We start from the raw sequence: 17,852 nt of genomic DNA, 5'->3' as shown, positions 1-17,852 counted from the left end.
TGTTACGCCAGTAAGAGTAACGCGATCTGTCGTCGAATAGAAGAAACGAATATCAAAAGAGCGAGTAAAATCGAGAGCGCTCAAGATGTGCAACGCCATCTATTATCAATCGAAACGACTGGTCTCGCCGGGAATGATCTCGATAATTGTAGAGTTGTTGTATTGACTATTAAAGCGTTGCAGAGATTACACGAAGGCAGTTAGTAAGCAGTTCTACTCGAAGCGAAACGAAGCGAAGTGAATTACGAATTCTAAAGTATTCCGTAAGTGTTCTAAGTGTTAAATAGAGTTTTAATTTGTACTTCGGTGAAAGCTTTATTTATCCCGAACCCCAGCCCGTAACAATATCAACAGTTCGATGTTTTAACTTCAATTTAAAATTACCATACCAATACAATTTAAATAACTAAAGAAGTTTTTTGTCATGATATTTATTTTCCAAATTTTAAACTTTCATTAGCTCTCCTTTAAAGTTGGAAAAATGTTACCAAAACCAAATAACCTTTTACCCCTCGAATTATATTATATATTATATTATATATATACTAGCTGACCCGGCAGACTTCCTAGTGCCTCAGTCGGTAAATAAAAGATCTAAACTTTTGTATAAATAAACTTAAAACAAACAAAGGGAATCCGTCCGACGGGGGACACATCAAAGGAAAAACAAAATTATTTATTTTTTATATAATTCTGAGCATTTTCATATTCATCTAACTTTTAAACCTTTTCTGGACTTCCACAAATAATTCAAGACCAAAATTAGCCAAATCGGTCCAGCCGTTCTCGAGTTTTAGCGAGACTAACGAACAGCAATTCATTTTTATATATAGATATAGAGCGTCACCATCGTGAACAAAATAAACGGGCATCAAATAAATCCAACATTTTATTTAATTTATATACCATTATATTAAATGAAATTTACAATATTCATGTACATACAACAAGGTTCGAGACAACAATTTCTCGTTCTATTTACAACAAATTATACATACATTGAATTGAATTGAATAGCGTTTTTAATATACTTATCATAACGTATGGAATATTGAAATTGGATTACTAACACGTTGCAACGTTTATAAGGTCGTGAAAGAAAAGGCACATTTCAATCACAAATCCAATTAAAGTTTCATCTACATAGTTTCGTCTAAAACTTTTATCTCTTAGAAATTTAAAAACAATATTACAGTATTACCAGATGTTTAATGAAATTGCCATTAAGAAATAAATTTTAATTGAAAATATACTGGGTAATACCTACTAATTTTAATCGTATTTTTTGTTATTCTTTGGATACGCGTATTTTAATTTAGTTAATATAATATGGAGAGGAATGCAGTGTGCTTAGTGCGAGTTTTTTAACGTGCTCGATAGCGTAAAATTTAGCTCATATAATTTGTATGGAATGGGATCGTTTGCTTACGTTTGCCGCTAGGGGCGCTGTTCCAACTGCATACAAAATTGGGCTAACCTTTACGCTATCGACAACGTTAAAAAACTCGCACTAATCACACAGAAAGTTCGACAAATCGTATCGTTCGTTCGTTAATAAGTCGATCGCTTGTCAAAGACATTAAAGTAAATAAACATAAAATTCTACTGGAAAACGAAAAATGTAACCCATTTTCTTGTATTAAAATATAACTTTATTACACCTACTCGTAATTTATTAACTTAATTAATACAATATTGACAAGCTTGACATTGAATCACTTGGCAGTTTCATACTTAAAAAGGAAGACAGTTGGACAGAACTTTAAAATACTCTCAAATTTTATTCTATATCTTTATAATGTGTATTTTGAATTTATCAAGTGTAATACACAAAAATTTAACATTTACAATTAAAACATTCTACAAGACGAAACTGCCAAAAAATATTATTAACAGAGGGCAAACTGACGCGTGGCAAAAATTTAGAAATCGATGTTTCTTCAAACACTTTAAATTCATGCCCTATTTGGTGGTGGCACGCTATTTATGAAAAAGTACACTATGCCTATAATTAAAACAAATATGACATACACTATTTATACTTATTATTGCGTCGATGGATGAACCCAGCTCACGGCCAGCTCGATGGAAAGCGATTACCGGAACCTTTTTTTATTTATTTATTACGTAGATGGATGGACGAGCTCACAGTACACCTGGTGTTAAGTGGTTACCGGAGCCCATAGACATGTACTACGTAAATGCCGTCACCCACCTTGAGATATGAGTTCTAAGGTTTCAGTATAGTTACAACGGCTGCCCCACCCTTCAAACCGAAACGCATTACTGCTTGACGGCAGAAATAGGCAGGGTGGTGGTACCTACCCGTGCGGACTCACAAGAGGTCCTACCACCAGTCAGACACCTATGCATATGACACGAGAATTCCATCACCCATCCCAAGACATGAGCTGAAGAGTGGAAGCTTCTATTGCATAACCGTTGTCCCACCCTTCAACCAGAAAGTACTTACGCGGGCAAGTTAGCAATCCCACTACGCTGGTATAATACTTAGAGAACGTTGCTAGCTGCAGATTCTCCAACGAAACTTTTAGTCGTATTTCAAAAAGCACACGGGAAGAGATGGGATAGTGGCTATTCTAGATCAAACAGCCAAAATAATTCATAAATATGCAAAACGGCTAGGTTTAGTAACTATTACAGAACTAAGCTAGTATTCATTTTTTATATATGACAGTGGTATAGCTTATTCAAATCTTACCGACGTTAACGGTTTTTTATTAGCGTAACGCGGAAGCACGTGAAGAAAAAAACTTATAGCGACGCTTGAAAGGCAAACGTGACTAAGCGACAATAACTGCTTTATACATAAATGATAGGCTATAACCATATTCGATGCGCAAAAAAAATATATTTCTAGGTCTGTTAAAATTATTTCAATCCTACAGCTAGATTCGTTAAAATATATTTTATTTTCAGGTATTTCAACTTTAAATTAGTCTACTGTAAAGTTCACGCATTGTCACGTTTGCCTTTCAAGCGTCGATAGATTAAAACGATACCTATTGTTACGGTGGTGTGCGAGAACGTTGTACTAAATCAGTACAACATTGGAAACCATTAATCACATGTGTACAACCTTTGGAGTGCTCTTCCCTCGAAGCCAATTCAGAAGAACCGTGGACGTACTTTGCGTGTCTCGGGCTAAAAACAGTTTAGTTAAACTTAAGTTTTCATTCGAATATCATTATTATTTTAATCGATAGTGTGAGATCGATTTGTGAGAGGGTCATTGGATGGATTTCGTGAAAGATGATATGTGATGAGAGGGAACGATGAGAGTACATACATGACGTATGATAGGTTTGAATGGAGAAAGAGGATCTTGATTAATAAATATGATTTTTCTTCAAGTGTTCGTTTTTAGATAATTGTCTTATTTAATAAAAATTGTCGCCTTATATTCATTTCACATAAAGTTATTAAAGTTTAGAATCTATCGGAATGTATGATCTATCCGAAATATTAATATCCGTGCCAGATGGCCTTAATTTTTTTTACTAATTTCAAGGCGAAACTATGGAAACTGAATATAAAGTCAGTATGTAATCAATTCTTTCTTATCAGTGAGCAAACCTGATACCATGATAATTACCCAATCACTTACTTACACATTACTAGTGATTATCCTACCGGACTGGTATTGAGCGTTCCGGAAATTAGGTAAGAAAAATCCGATGTTGATATTGCTAATGTGGCGTGTAGCCATCATAGAACACACGATATCTGACAGATGCCTGAATCTCGCTTACGACACTTTCATGATAAGCTTGCATATATACATGTTCCGAACAACAACGTTCGGACCGCCCCACACGTCATTACGGATCTTCCCGATCCATTAACGGTGCTTTTAGATACCTCAAGCACTAACGAAGGGCTCGACGAGTAAATTAACCCATAGACAGATCCCACTGAGTTTCTCGCCGGATCTTCTCAGTGGGTCGAGTTTCCTATCCGTTGGTAGATCCTGCGAAGCACTGCTCTCGTTAGGGTTAGTGTTAACATGTTAACAACGTCGTCAGGCTTGAGCCCCGTGAGCTCACCTACTTGTTGGGTTTACGCTGAAATGACCTCTCAAGGCCATTAGGCTTAGTTACGAAAAAGAAACGCTCGGACCGTCGGTTTGCCGAGCAATGACACCCGCTCGGTGGAAGATCTTCCCTCTGTCGTCAAACCCTCCCCACCGACTGGACTCGACGTATTTTCTTATTAATAGTTTTTTTTATTGCTTAGATGGGTGGACGAGCTCACAGCTCACCTGGTGTTAAGTGGTTACTGGAGCCCATAGACGTCTACAACACTACTACCACAATTAGTGACAAAGTTATTAATAAAGTAAATATATCGCTTACAAAGTGTATGATGGGCTTGCGCGAGCTGCTCGACTGCCTCGGGCGGCAGGTTGGCGACGTCGCGCTGCAACAGGCGCAGGTCCAACTGCCGCTGCTCACTCTCGTGGCGGAGCCGCACGTCTCGAGTGTGCTTGACGCTTCGAAGTTCCGACAGCCTGCACAAGGATATTCATAGGCATCCTTTATCGAACTTCTATCAATAACACTATGTTAACCCGACCACTTATTTATTTTTATTGCTTAGACGGGTGGACGAGCTCACAGCCCATCTGTTACTGAAGCCCATAGACATCTACGACGTAAATACGCCACCCACCTTGAGATATAAGTTCTAAGATCTCAAGTATAGTTACAACGGCTGCCTTACCCTTCAAACCGAAACGCATTACTGCTTCACGGCAGAAATAGGCAGGGTGGCGGTACCTACCCGCGCGGACTCACAAGAGGTCGTTACCACCACTTATATCGCATAGAACAAGAAGGCCCACCTACTTTAAGCGGTTACCGGAAATCATTGCCATCACCCCGAGCCATGAGGTCTAAGAATTAATTTGCTTTATTAGCAGCTTTGATTTTTTTTTGTAATACAGTGTGATTCTTTCATCGTAAAAGTCAGGTGTTCGATAACAACGTCGAATGCTAGAATAACAAAACAATAAAATAAAGAGACACGCCCTGTATCGGAAACACTTCGGATCGTGAACGACAATATATTTCGTTTAATATTTGTATGGAATGGGATCGTTTGCGTACGTTTGCCGCTAGGGGCGCTGTTCCAACTGCATACAAAATTGGGCTAACTTTTACGCTATCGATAACGTTAAAAAACTCGCACTAAGCACACAGATCGCTACAAAAACAGTCACACAGAAGTTCTGTCAATTATGTATTTTTTTTATCCGCTACAATATGTATGGTATTTTTTAAATATGAAGTTAGTACAAAGTCTACATTTGCGTAGACATGCCCACAGATTAGTGCATACCAAACCGGGCATAACGAAATTACGGTATCGTATTCGGCGAATCTGGTATATATACGGCTTTCAAGGGTGACTTTCATATTCTGTAGTAAAATATTTTATACTAACTTGGCTTGTAACTTCGGTTTGTCTCCGTCAGGATCACTGACGCTACTGCTCCGTGAGGTCTGTCCTCTGTGAGTATCGACAAACTGCTGCTCTTTTTCTACACTAAAGCTGGGCAATTCCGATACCGTTCCCGGAATAGAACTTATTGACTCATCCAAACCGACAGCTTTGCACTTTGACTTCATTTCCTCAACCGATCTCAAACTATCGGAAAGTCGCAATTGCAACGTGTCCCTCTCTTCTAGCAATTGAGTCAGTTCCATGGTAAGTTCTTCACATCGAACATCTCTTTGATGCAGCATGTACATAGCTAAATCTAATTCTGCTCTTGGTACTGCGTCTAGAAGCTCTTTGTTCATAGTATTGTCAAGCTGTTCGTCCCTACCTTGTTTTGTATCTGAAGCAAACGAAACGTGCTTTTGTATTTTACTACTCGACGCTCTGACCATGTTTTGCAGATTCGTAATTTCGTCATTCAAAGTGACGATTTCAATTTCTTGATTTTCTAAAGCTGTTTGCATCTCGTTAGTTTTAGCCACTTCTTCTTCAAGAGCTTTGTTCAATTCGGCCACTTGCTTGTTAAGACTAACGGACTCAGTAATTTTAACATTGAGCTCTTCAATTAATTTCACTCTTTCTATTTCAGATTCTTTCTGCATAGTTTCATAATGATTCGCATTTTCATGCATTTTCAATCGTAGAATGGCTAATTCAGACTCTTTTTCATAAGTCAAATCTTCGATTCGCTTTTCATACTCCACAAGTTGCTGTCTAACATTTTCGAACTCATCATTTCTTTGCGTCAATGTTATGGTATATTCATGAGTTTTTTGATAAATTTCACTATCTTTTAATTCAAGTTGATGGGTAAGTTCCAATACTTTTGCTTCGGCATCATTAACGCGTAATTGTAACTGTTCGTTTTGAAGCTCAATTTCTTGACTACTTTTTTTAAGTTGCGCATTTTCTTCATTAATATTCAGTATCGATTGTTCCTGCATTTGTTTATAGCTTTGATTCTCTGTCCTAAGATCTTTAATCTGTTTTTCGTATTCTTCTTGCTGTTCAAGAAGTTTATTTTCAAAGGCAACCTTTTCATCTTCTATTTCAGACCTTAAAATTTCTATTTGATTAATTACATCCGCATATTTTTCTTGTAAATTTCGCAAATGTTCTTCTTTGTCTTGCAGTTTATTTTGCAATGAAGTTACTTGTTCCATGGTGACTATTTTATTAGTTTCTTCTTGTGTTGATGACTGCACACTATCCAACAATTGTTCATATTTTGATTCAAAGGCACTCAATTGGACACGGAGCTCATGTTCAGTTTTTTGGAAATCCGCCTCTCTTTGAGCTAAATGTTGTTTCCATAGTTCAGCTATTTCAAAACCTCGTTGATCCACAGCACTGGATATCGACGAACGTAATTCAGCAACAGTCGAAAGCAAATTGTCATTCTCGGTATTCAATTGCTCTAATTTTGATTTCAATTGGTTTATTTGTTCTTGGTTTACTACATCGTGTCCTGTTAATTCAGTATTCAAGGTTTCGAGTTGTATAATTTTTGTATAACACTCTTGCAATTCCGTGTTGAGTTTTGCAGATTGTTCTTGTAGTACTGAACGTTCCTGTATAAACTCTTCCTCCTCTTGGACTTTAAGCTGTTCTTTATTTTTATCTTTACTGATAGATTCTAATTCTGAAATAAGGTTTACAACTTTTTGATTTGCTTCAGATTCAGATAGTTCTAAGCTTTTCAGTTTTTCTTCTAAAATATAGCAGCGTTCTTCTAATTCCATCTTATTATTTAAATCTTCTTCTTGTCTTGTTTCGTAAGTAATTTTCATTTTCTTATGTTCTTCTATCGCCTCGTTCATATTTATTTCTAGGTCACGTATTTTTTCGTTTAACGATACATTCATTTTCTCGAGTACAGAGTTCTTTAATTGAAGTTCTAGTATATTTTGTTTTAAAGCCGAACAATTTTCACAAGATGACGATACCTGCTCTAGATTGCTTTTCAGATTTTGAATCTCTACCAGTAGTTTTCCTTGTTTCTCCAGCAAATCTTTATTCTGTAAGGTTAAATGTTCTACAATAGAATGAAGTTCTTCATTTTCCTTTTCTATTTTTACAATTTCTTCCTTCAGCTTGCTTTCGTCGCTCCACGGAGTCGTTTCAACTGAAGGTTGCGATGTTGCTTTTGGTTCTCCTTCCCACTGTACTGTTGATAACTTATCATTAGCTTCTTTAAATTTATACTTCCATAGTTCAATTTCGTTATCTAATTTTTCTTTCATATCAGTTAATCTTTCATTAGCACTGTTAAATACTTCATTTTGTTTTTTAATGGACTCTTTTTCACGCTTTTCTTTTTTTAGTTCATTATGAGCTTCTTCAAGTTTCTTCTCCAAATCCTGAATATTTAATCTAAGCTCATCTTCTATTGCAGTATCCAGTAATGTAGATTGAGATAATTGCTTTGATATTTTGAGTTCAGCAGAGAGCACTTCGTTACTAGATTTGAACTCTTTTAACTTCTTTAATGCTTTTATTAATTTATTGTTACTCGCGTTCAGTTGATCTTTCAAATCATCATTTTTATTATTAAGTTGTTGAATTTGACTATTTAAATGTGACAATCCTGGTGTTGGATCTTCGATTTCCTCAGATTCACCTAAGCCCCATCCTTCGTCGGAATTGAATGGATCTTGTTCTGAAACATCTTCGTTGCCAAAGCACACGTATGCTTTCTTAGCTACCATTACCGGCTCAGAAATGGCATCATATTCACCTTTTCCAACAGATTGTTTCTGAATTTGTTCAGATGTTTTTTTCATTGCGTCCATTTTGAATAAAGGTGGTTCAGAATCACCTGAAATTATTTGTGATTCTATAGACGAAATATCAACATTGTTCGCATCGTCACTCATTGGCTCTATAGTAGATGAAATGATCATGCCTTCAGTTTTAGGTATATTCATTTCAAATGTCAGTTTGGTTTCTTTTAATTCTTTGATCTGATCATCTTTTTCCCTTACTAAAATTTGTAGCTCTTCGTTATGCTGTTTTGAATCAAGCAACTGCTTTGAAACTCGCTGCATTTCTTCTTCCATATTTTCAAGTTTTGTAGTAAATTGGGCTAATTTACTTTCATAATCTGAAACCATAGACATGTAGCTTACTTGAGCGTTATTTATTTTTTGGTTTAACGCTATTATTTCTTCATCTTTTTGTTTAAGTAGTGCATTTAATTTATTAATTTCATTAATGTACTGTTCAGTATAGTCCGGTGATTGCGTTTGCTGTTTCTGTACATGTTTATCAATGAGTTCAAGATTCATTTTATTCAATTCTTCAACATTCATGTTGAGGTTTTCAATATTGTTTTTATATTCTTGCAACTGTGCTTCCAGTTGTGTTACATATTCTATATTTTTTTCATATTTCTCATTCAGAACTTTCTTATCTCGTATAGCACTCTCTATTTGTGTGTTAAATTCAATTTCTAAGTCCTCAATTTCTTTCTTTTTCTGAACAATTAGTGTTTGATGTTCATGTGTAATTCGTTTTAAATTCGATTCAAGGTCACGGAGTTGAGTTTGATATTTCGTGCTTTCTGACTCGGCCAAATCAGTTCTGTTGGCTTTTTCAACTAGAGCATTATAGTGTTGCTGCATATCTGATAGTGATATTTGAAGATTTTGATTTTCTTCTAGCAGAATTTGGTTTTTCTTCTGAAGTTCTTTGTTTTCGTGTTCAATTTCAAGTAATTGTTTTTCGACAACCCTGTCGTGATCCATAAGAACAGCCAGTCTATTGACCAATTCGTCTTCTTGAATTGTGTACTCACTGTATGCCTTTTGTTTTTCTTGCAAATAACTACCTAACTGATCTGCTTTACGTTCTAATGAATACCTCCTGTCTTCCATTACGGCGATACTTTCTTCTAGACGACAAATCCGGCTCTTGTACTTGCTTAATTCACTCTCTATATTTTCGATATATAAATCTCTTTCTTGGATTTTAGCATCAATGCCAAATTGCGTTTGGATTTTCGACTGCTCTTCGTGATTTATTTTTGCAAGTAACTCTGAAATCTGATTGTTTTTCTGATTTATATCAGCTTCTAAAGTAGCTATTTTTGTAGTGTAATTAGTATTATTTTTTTGCTCTATTTCGTGTTCCACTAACTTTTTGTTTAAATTTTCAATTTGTGTTCTAAGAATACTATTTTCGTGACTACTACTTGCGATTTGCTCTTGCAAAGTAGCTATTTTTTCAGACGAACTGAGTATTTCTTCTGAAGACTGTTTTAATTTCTCTTCTGATTTTAGTATTTTGTTTTGTAATTGTTGAATATTATTCGATTGTTGTTGATCTAATGATGCTTTTATAGAATGTAAATGGTCAATTTCTTCCTCTGCGTGTTTTAATTTATCTCGCAGCAGCGATAATGTATCAACCTGAACAAATACGTTTTCTAGTTGTTCATTTTTTTCTTGTAATTGCTTTTGTGTTTCATGTAAAGTATTTTCTAATTCTACATACATTGCGGATTTTTTCTTTATAGTAACAGCGAATTTCTTTAATTTTTCCATTATTTCTTTATTTTTAGATTCCAAAACTAATAATTCTTGTGACAAGTTTTGTTTTTCAGTGGTTAGTTCATTTACTTTATGATTTGTTTCCTCCAATGTACGCATTATATCCTTAGCGTATTGCTCTTTGGATCCTAAAGAATTTCGTAATTTTTCATTTTCTATAGATTCTTTTCTTAACTGAAGCTTAATTTCATGTATTTCTTCATCTCGTTCTTTGTTTTGATTAACTAGTGCTGTCATTTCTTCCGAGTGCATGTTTTGTTGGGCTTGTAATTCCTTGATAAGTATTTGTTTTTCCGCGTATAGTTCTTGCAATTTTTTTAATTCACTTTCTAAGCTGATATTTGTATTTTCTAGAACATTCTTCAGTGTCATTACTTGTCCCTTTTCTTCTTCCAATATTCTTACCTTATCTTCAAATTCAACCAATTTCTTTTGTAGTACTGCAATTTGCTTATTCAGTGACTTAATAACATCAGCATTTTGATCTTTAGCTTTTTCCTCTTCGAGCAGCTCAATGGTGGATTTTAGTTTTTGCGAAACGTCATTTAGTTTCGTTACCTGATTTATGTATTCGTTTAGCTCTTTGTCTTTTTGTTGCAACGTGTTTCCTATGCTGTAAATTTGTTTTTCATACTCAACTAGAACTGTTTCAAGTTCGTTAATTCTGGTATCTCTGGCATTAATAGCATTAGAGTAGTCACGATGTAATTTTTGTACTTCTTGCTGCAAGCTGTCGTGGGCCTCTTTGTATTGTAATAGCTGTTGCTCAGATTCCTGGTTTTTATTAATAGTTTCTATTTCTTGTTTCAAATGTTGATTTTCCTCTTGTAAAGACCTCAATTTATTTTCTAAACGGCTATTACTGTGCAGCAATTCATTTTGTTTTTGCTGATGTTCTTCCAAAGATAATATTTTCATTTGGCAGTCTGCTATTTCATCTTCCCTTTCCTTTATGGTGTTCTTTAATTTGAGTATTTCTTTTGTTAGTTGTTTGACTGATTTCGTTCTGTTAAGACCTTTTTCTCCAATTGATTTTTCGTCAGGCTGCGATTCTAATTGAGAAGCTTCTGTTGCCTCTTCAGTATTTAGTGGTTTTGTAAACTCTGCTGTTTCTTTCACTATTTCTATTCGTTCATGTTTTAATTCTTCTATTTGACGAGTGAGTTCATGATTCAATTCTTCTAGCTTAGATTTTTCATTGTTCAGTGTTTCAATGTTTGTTTGCAATCCAGCACACTTATTGCTCAGATCAGAAATAGTTTGATGAAGTGTTTCATTCTCAACATTCAATTTATTTATTTTGGCAAAGATCTCATCTCTTTCGTGTGTTAACAGATCGATCTTTTTGTTTAAGTCAGTACTTTGCTCTATTAGACAATCAATGTTTGTTTCGTTAGTGGGAGAAATGTTCTCCCTGTCACATTCATCATCTTTACTCAGCGCTTTGTTGTATTCTTCAAGCTCTAACTTTTCTTGGGTAGTCAATGATTCTACTATTTCGATAGACTCGGCTGAACTAACTTTCTCCGCGCTCATTTTTTCCAATTTGTCAGTTAAATCCATATTTTCTTGTATGTAATTTTGCAATTTATTCATTATATCTTCTTTATCATTTTCTAAGTCTTTAATGGTTCCATACAGCTGCTCTTTATCCAATTTTAGATTTTCTATTACCAATGCCAATTCTTTTTTAGACGCACTTAAGGCATCAATTTGCTCTTCCAAGTGTACTGATTTAATTTCTGAACAAACTTGATCACTTTGAAGTTGAGATATATCTGCAAGCTTATCCTCTACTTCGTCATATTTTTGTTGTAATATATGCAATTCTGAAACAGACAACATACAGTAATATATTGTCTTCTACCAAAACAAAGTAAATCTTATTATTAATTGTATGAGTGTTCATACCTTGAACTAAATCAAACTTCTGTGATTCTAATAGACTAATTGCCTTTAATCTAGTCTCAGCCAGATTCTCCATTTCTATCATTTTCTTGTAAACATCAGATTCAATCACTGTCAAAAAAAAAAAATTGTTCACGTATAAATGTGGTTCTAAAATTACCAACCGAAGTGACATAAACTAGACTCAAATACTTACTTCTACCACTATCATAGTCTACAAGATGTAATTGTAAATTACCCTTTTCCTCCTCCAACTCAGCCACCTTTTGTGATAGGTGATGTAGTTCTTCAGTAAGTCTGACAATTTCTTTGTTTGAATCAGATACTTTACTGAAATTATCAATTGTTTTTTGCATTTGTTTTAATTTTAATTTGTGGTTAGATTTCACTTTTATCATATTTTTATTTGCAGCATCAATTTCATCATTGAGCTGAGTGATTTGCTCCTCAGCTGATTTTAGTTTCTCTATAAGATCTTTTACATTGACATCTTTAATTTCATCATTTAGTTCTTGCTTTAATTGCTCTTGCACTTTTGCTATCTCATTCACATCCTCAGTATTTGTGCCAACATGGATCAAACTCGGCCCTTCCATATGTTGTTGGTGTTCCAACTGTAACTGTGCTATTAATGTGTCTTTACCTGCCAATAACTTCTCTTTTTCAGCCAGTAAAGTATCTTTTTCGGATATAACATATTCCTTATCTACAAGGTCTTTATTCAATGATTGAATGACCATTTCTAATTTTGCTATTTCATTTTTGTTAATTTTCTTATCTGTGTCCTGGTTGAGAGTTTCAGACGACAGCTGACTCCATGGAGACTTCATTTTGGAGGCTGTATTTCTACCACTTTTCCTAGATATTAAAGGACTCCCTTTTTTACTTGGGGAGCTTACTGCTTTTGATTCAGTGCCCATTGTGGCTAGTTTATTTTCAAGTTCTTTGTTAGTTTGTCTAATTTGACAATTCAAATGTTCTAGTAATTCAATTTTTTTTGTTAATTCTGTCATGTTGGCTATTTCAAGGGAACCTTTCTCTTCTATTTCAGTTTTTTCCTCACAACTTGGTTCAATACTTTGTTTAGCCAACTCTTTGATTTTCTCTTCAAACTCTGTAATTTCTTTATTTTTCTGTTCTAGTTCCTGTGCTAATTTCGAATGTTCGAGACTGATTTCGAATCGGGCTGCTTCAAGTAATTTATTAGCTTCTTCTAAACTACTGATCCTCACATCTTTAGATTCAATATCTTTCAGTAGCCTTTGTTTTTCATCTTTCCATTCTGCTTCCATTGCAATAAAATTTTCCTGCATTTTTGTCATTTGCTGTTTCGTATCTTCTAACAAAGCGAGGGAATCTTTGTCTGAAAATAAATGTTTATTTTAAAGTGACTATTTTTATGGTACTACTTAAGATAAAACTCTGAATTAAAATTTATAGTCAAATCCCCCTAAAAATTAGATTACGCGTCGATATTTTTATTATCATAGATGGGCATCTATGATAAGTGAATAAGAAAATAAGATGAATTAGAAAATGTAGTAATTATCGGCAAAGTAAATAAATAGGATAAAAGTCTGAATTGCACCAACAACAGACCCAAGAAAACTTATATTAAAAACTATTGAGAAAAGGGCATTCATTTATGAATAATTTCATCTTTTTATGTCAGTGTTTTAGTGTAAAATAATTTACCTTTTTTGCTTAATGTATCTGACATGAGTGTTGTCGCTTTATTTTTAGCTTCTATTATTTGATCTTTTTCATTTATTTTTTCTTGCAAGTCTAGAATAGTCGTCTCCATAATTTTCATCTTGACTTGCAAAACACTTAAGGCGTTATCTTTTTCTTTTATTGTGTTACTTAAATGGGTTACATCGCCTAATTGTGTGCTCTGAAATTATAATGCAATTCTTAGTCTGCGAAATTGACATTAGTTCATACTTTTTAATATTAGTGATCATATAAGCCTACTCAGGTTACCACCCTGATCCATATTTATGCCAGAAAACAGTGATGTATTTTAGTTTGAAGAGAGAGTCATGATACAAACCAATTAAGAGTTTATTGAAGATTAGTCTTAAGTTAGGTAAAGTCATTCACCCTGTGAACTCAAGTGAAGGCTTTGGTAGCCACTTAAGACTAGGTTAGACTTCTTTCTTTTGACGAGCATATGGCCCAACAATAGTGAGTGATTACCGTCGCTCATGGACGTCAACAATGTCAGGGGCAGAATCAAGCCGCTGCCTACCATTGAAAATGCCTACCGCAAAATGGAATACATTACAGCAAAAAAAAAAAAACCCTTGTAGGCAGACGAGCATACGGCCCACCTGATGCTGAGTGGTTTCAGCAATGCCAGGGGCAGAGCTAAGCTGCTGCCTACTGAATGCTGTATTATGACTATGTAGAGTATAAGCAATGATTACCTTTTTTGAATCTGTTTTAGTACTTGTAATTGATTCCTTGCGGACAATGGTAGTTGAAGACCTTTTACTTAATTCTTTGTATTGTTTTATTTTCTCCATGAGTATTTCTTTTTGTTTTAAAGTATTAGCCAAACTTTCACTTATTCCAGGTACTAGAAAAATACAATAAATTAAATGTTTACTATGAAATTTGAAAGGCAATTTTATTTTCACAAATAAATTGCTTTATTTGCTTGGTCTGTATCTTTCATAGTATCAAATAAATAAATTCAATATTATTCAATAATTCTCTAAGAATATGTCTGCATCTTTCATAGTATCAAATAAGTAAATTCAATATTGTTCAATAATTCTCTAAGAATATAGCAAAAGTTTTATGTTTTACATGCTTAAAACAATAATAACACACAGCTCTCCTGTTGACACTTGTGTAACAGTGTAGATATGAGTAATTTCAAAGAAACAAAATACAAAATCATTTATTACCGAAACCAAATTACAATTTGAACAACTATGGAACTTACACTAGGTAAACCTTTGTCATGAGCACTTTTGAAGTCGTTGTGGCCTAATGGATAAGACGTTCGATGCATTGGTGTTGAGCGATGCACTGGTGTTCCAATCCCAGGCGGGTACCAATTTTTCTAATGAAATACGTACTCAACAAATGTTCACGATTGACTTCCACAGTGAAGGAATAGCATTGTGTAATAAAAATCAAAGAACTCCAAAATTATAATTTGCGTAATTACTGGTGGTAGGACCTGTTGTGAGTCCACGCGGGTAGGTATCACCACCACCTTCCTGCCTATTTCTGCTGTGAAACAGTAATGTGTTTCGGTTTGAAGGGTGAGGCAGCTGTTGTAACTATACTTGAGATATTAGAACTTATATCTCAAGGTGGGTGGCGCATTTACGTCGTAGATGTCTATGGGCTTTAGTAACAGGTGGGCTGTGAGCTCGTCCACCCACCCAAGCTATTAGAAAAAAAAAGAATGATTGGAAAAGAAAATGCATTGTCATGAATATCACGTTTCACTACTACCTGCCTAAGATGAAATTATTTATTAAGATTTATAGTACGTAAATCGACAGATGACTGATACCGAATTATAAAATAAGAATATAAAATACTCTACATACTGTTTAGAGCATCCTGCACTGACAAAGTAGTTGAAGTATCCGTGGCTGTAGAAAATCCTGTCCGTTCACTCATGGTGGATGCCATTTCCGAAGATGTATCAGCACAATCATCATCTTCTAAAATTTAAATTCATATTAAGCTATTTATTTAAATTAATATTAAATACTGGGTTTTATCAAGATATAAAAAATAGCATTATATGATATTTTAGATCTCGAGTGTTTTGCTCAGATTTGTTTTTCATCTTTTGAAATTATTTATGTGGTTAGTTTAATAATTATTGCTAATAACAATATAAAATTCCTAGAAAATTTAAAGTTATTAAAAAGTTTTTTATATAACTCATTCATTTATTATAAAAATGAAGTAAAATTATTTTGAAGGACATTTCCTGAATTGAGTTATGAAACTAAATTCAGGAAATGTAATCAAATTTAGCAGGAATTGTATTGTAGAAGACATAAATGAGATATTTTAGTTTTGTTAACATTATTTTCAATTATTCTACTGTAGGAATTTTTCAATGAATATTATTTCCAAAATCTAACCAAATGGACGTCCAAGTAACTCTGCTGTGGCTTTCCTATGTTCTTTGATACGCTTAGATACAAGAGCTGCATTCTCAAGACATTTTTGAGCTCGTTCAAATTTTATTTGTCTTTCTGATGAAGATGTAAATTGAGGAGTTGTCTGAAAAAATAAAAACTGATTTAGTATTATCTATCTAAGATGTATTAGTATTATCTATCTAAGATGTAAGCAGTAAAACTAAAATTAAGGGGGTAATTTTTTGCAATTTGTTTACTTATGTCAATATGTTTACAATTTTTTATATTACCGCATGACATTAAATTATGACTATTACAGTTACGTATGTTCATTATAGTTTTACTTACACTTGTCGTTTTTACACTTCCCGCGACACTGGACACTTCACTGGAGGGCAGTCTCGCAGTGGTTTCCTCTGACAATTCCATCTCAGAGGGATGATCGATGTTTTTAGTGTTCGACATGGCTCACACTCCCTCAACATTAAGAATATGAAGTATTAATTACTGTTCTTAGCGAAACGGTTGTAAATCCGTATATTTATTACGGACTGGTCCGGAAATCAAATTAATAGTATTCACCTTAATCTCTGAAAATTTAGCCACCACCACATAAATATTGTCAATTTGCCATGACAAAGTAGACTAATTGACATTTACCACGTCAGCATGTCATCAATGGTAAAAATAAACTTAATAATCAGAAATGGCCAACGGTTTCGCAGACTACACTTTTTGTTTTATTAACAAAAGGTAGAAATTTTGATGTTCGAAAAATCGAGTAATTTTAATATTTAATAATTTTTTAGACTTCACATATGATTTACATTGATGGACTTAATGCCTAAAGAACTCTCTACCAACCAACTAAAGCTAAGGCAGATTAAATAATGGTAGGTGCATTGAAATATAAGTTAAACAGCAATATATATAAAAGAAATACATATTTACTATGCATAGCTGTAAATATATAGTTTATACAATATTGAAAGGAATACATGAACAAAAACTGAATAAATTATTGGTGATCATGATCAATGAATGGGCGGAAACTCATCGAGCCCTCTGATTGCAAAGGCGTTCGACAAAGTCGCCCCCAAGCCCCCAAATATATTAAGTGTATAATATATGGGCACAACGGTTTGATCTACAAACTATATATCATGCGAGTGCCAGACAAACTAGTGCTCGTCATACAAGACTTCTTGTTGGAGTTTGTATATTAAATGTAATGGCAGGCAACACTTGACACTTGATTAGATTTCGAATATTAGAATATTTTAAATGTTTTAAAAAACAGATCATTGTATTCTCGTAAGAAAATGTCAGTTACTTCTCATCTAGACACGGCATGACAAACATGTAATAGTTATATAAAAAAATATAAAGATAATAATTGTATAATGGTGTAAAAGTGTTCAAGCTATCTGCAATATAATTATAATGAAGCAGTTGTGTTTTTAAATAGCCCCTCATCACCTACAGAACCCAATCCTTCAAAATATAACCGTCCAACACTTCTTGTCGATTCGTACGTTTCGGTATCGAGTAGAGGGAACTCGGTCTCGCCCCCGCCATCTGACGGCCGGAGTCCCACAACCCACAAGGCTCCACGCTCTCCACGTTATTATTTAGTTTGCACATCAACTAGTGGAGATACTAGAACTAGTGTAATAGTTATGACCTAGTGTAGTGTTCGCTCATGCGGTCCGCACTAATTTGAAACGCCTACAAGAACACCCTTCAAATC

General features: G+C 34.3%; 1 protein-coding gene across 2 annotated transcripts; it reads right to left on the bottom strand.

The window, feature by feature from the left end:
* Positions 1–887: 887 nt before the first annotated feature.
* On the bottom strand, positions 888–16,814 carry LOC101738984 (centromere-associated protein E). Of its 2 annotated transcripts, none has more exons than XM_038014784.2 (10): positions 16,451–16,814; positions 16,103–16,244; positions 15,554–15,670; positions 14,411–14,562; positions 13,677–13,875; positions 12,178–13,344; positions 11,985–12,092; positions 5,467–11,902; positions 4,377–4,531; positions 888–3,165 (listed from the first exon to the last, which is right to left on the bottom strand). In XM_038014784.2, the coding sequence occupies exons 1-10, from the start codon at positions 16,565–16,567 to the stop codon at positions 3,086–3,088; spliced, it is 8,673 nt and encodes a 2,890-aa protein (XP_037870712.1). In that variant the 5' UTR covers positions 16,568–16,814; the 3' UTR covers positions 888–3,085. The 2 variants fall into 2 exon arrangements, with proteins under 2 accessions (XP_037870712.1, XP_062527746.1); XM_062671762.1 differs by having other exon boundaries at positions 12,220–13,344; positions 16,451–16,770.
* Positions 16,815–17,852: the final 1,038 nt, after the last annotated feature.

This window comes from Bombyx mori, chromosome 13 (assembly GCF_030269925.1).
Source record: "Bombyx mori chromosome 13, ASM3026992v2".
In the NCBI taxonomy this organism is placed as follows: Eukaryota; Metazoa; Arthropoda; class Insecta; order Lepidoptera; family Bombycidae; genus Bombyx; species Bombyx mori.
This window is presented reverse-complemented; position numbering and strand designations above follow the sequence as displayed.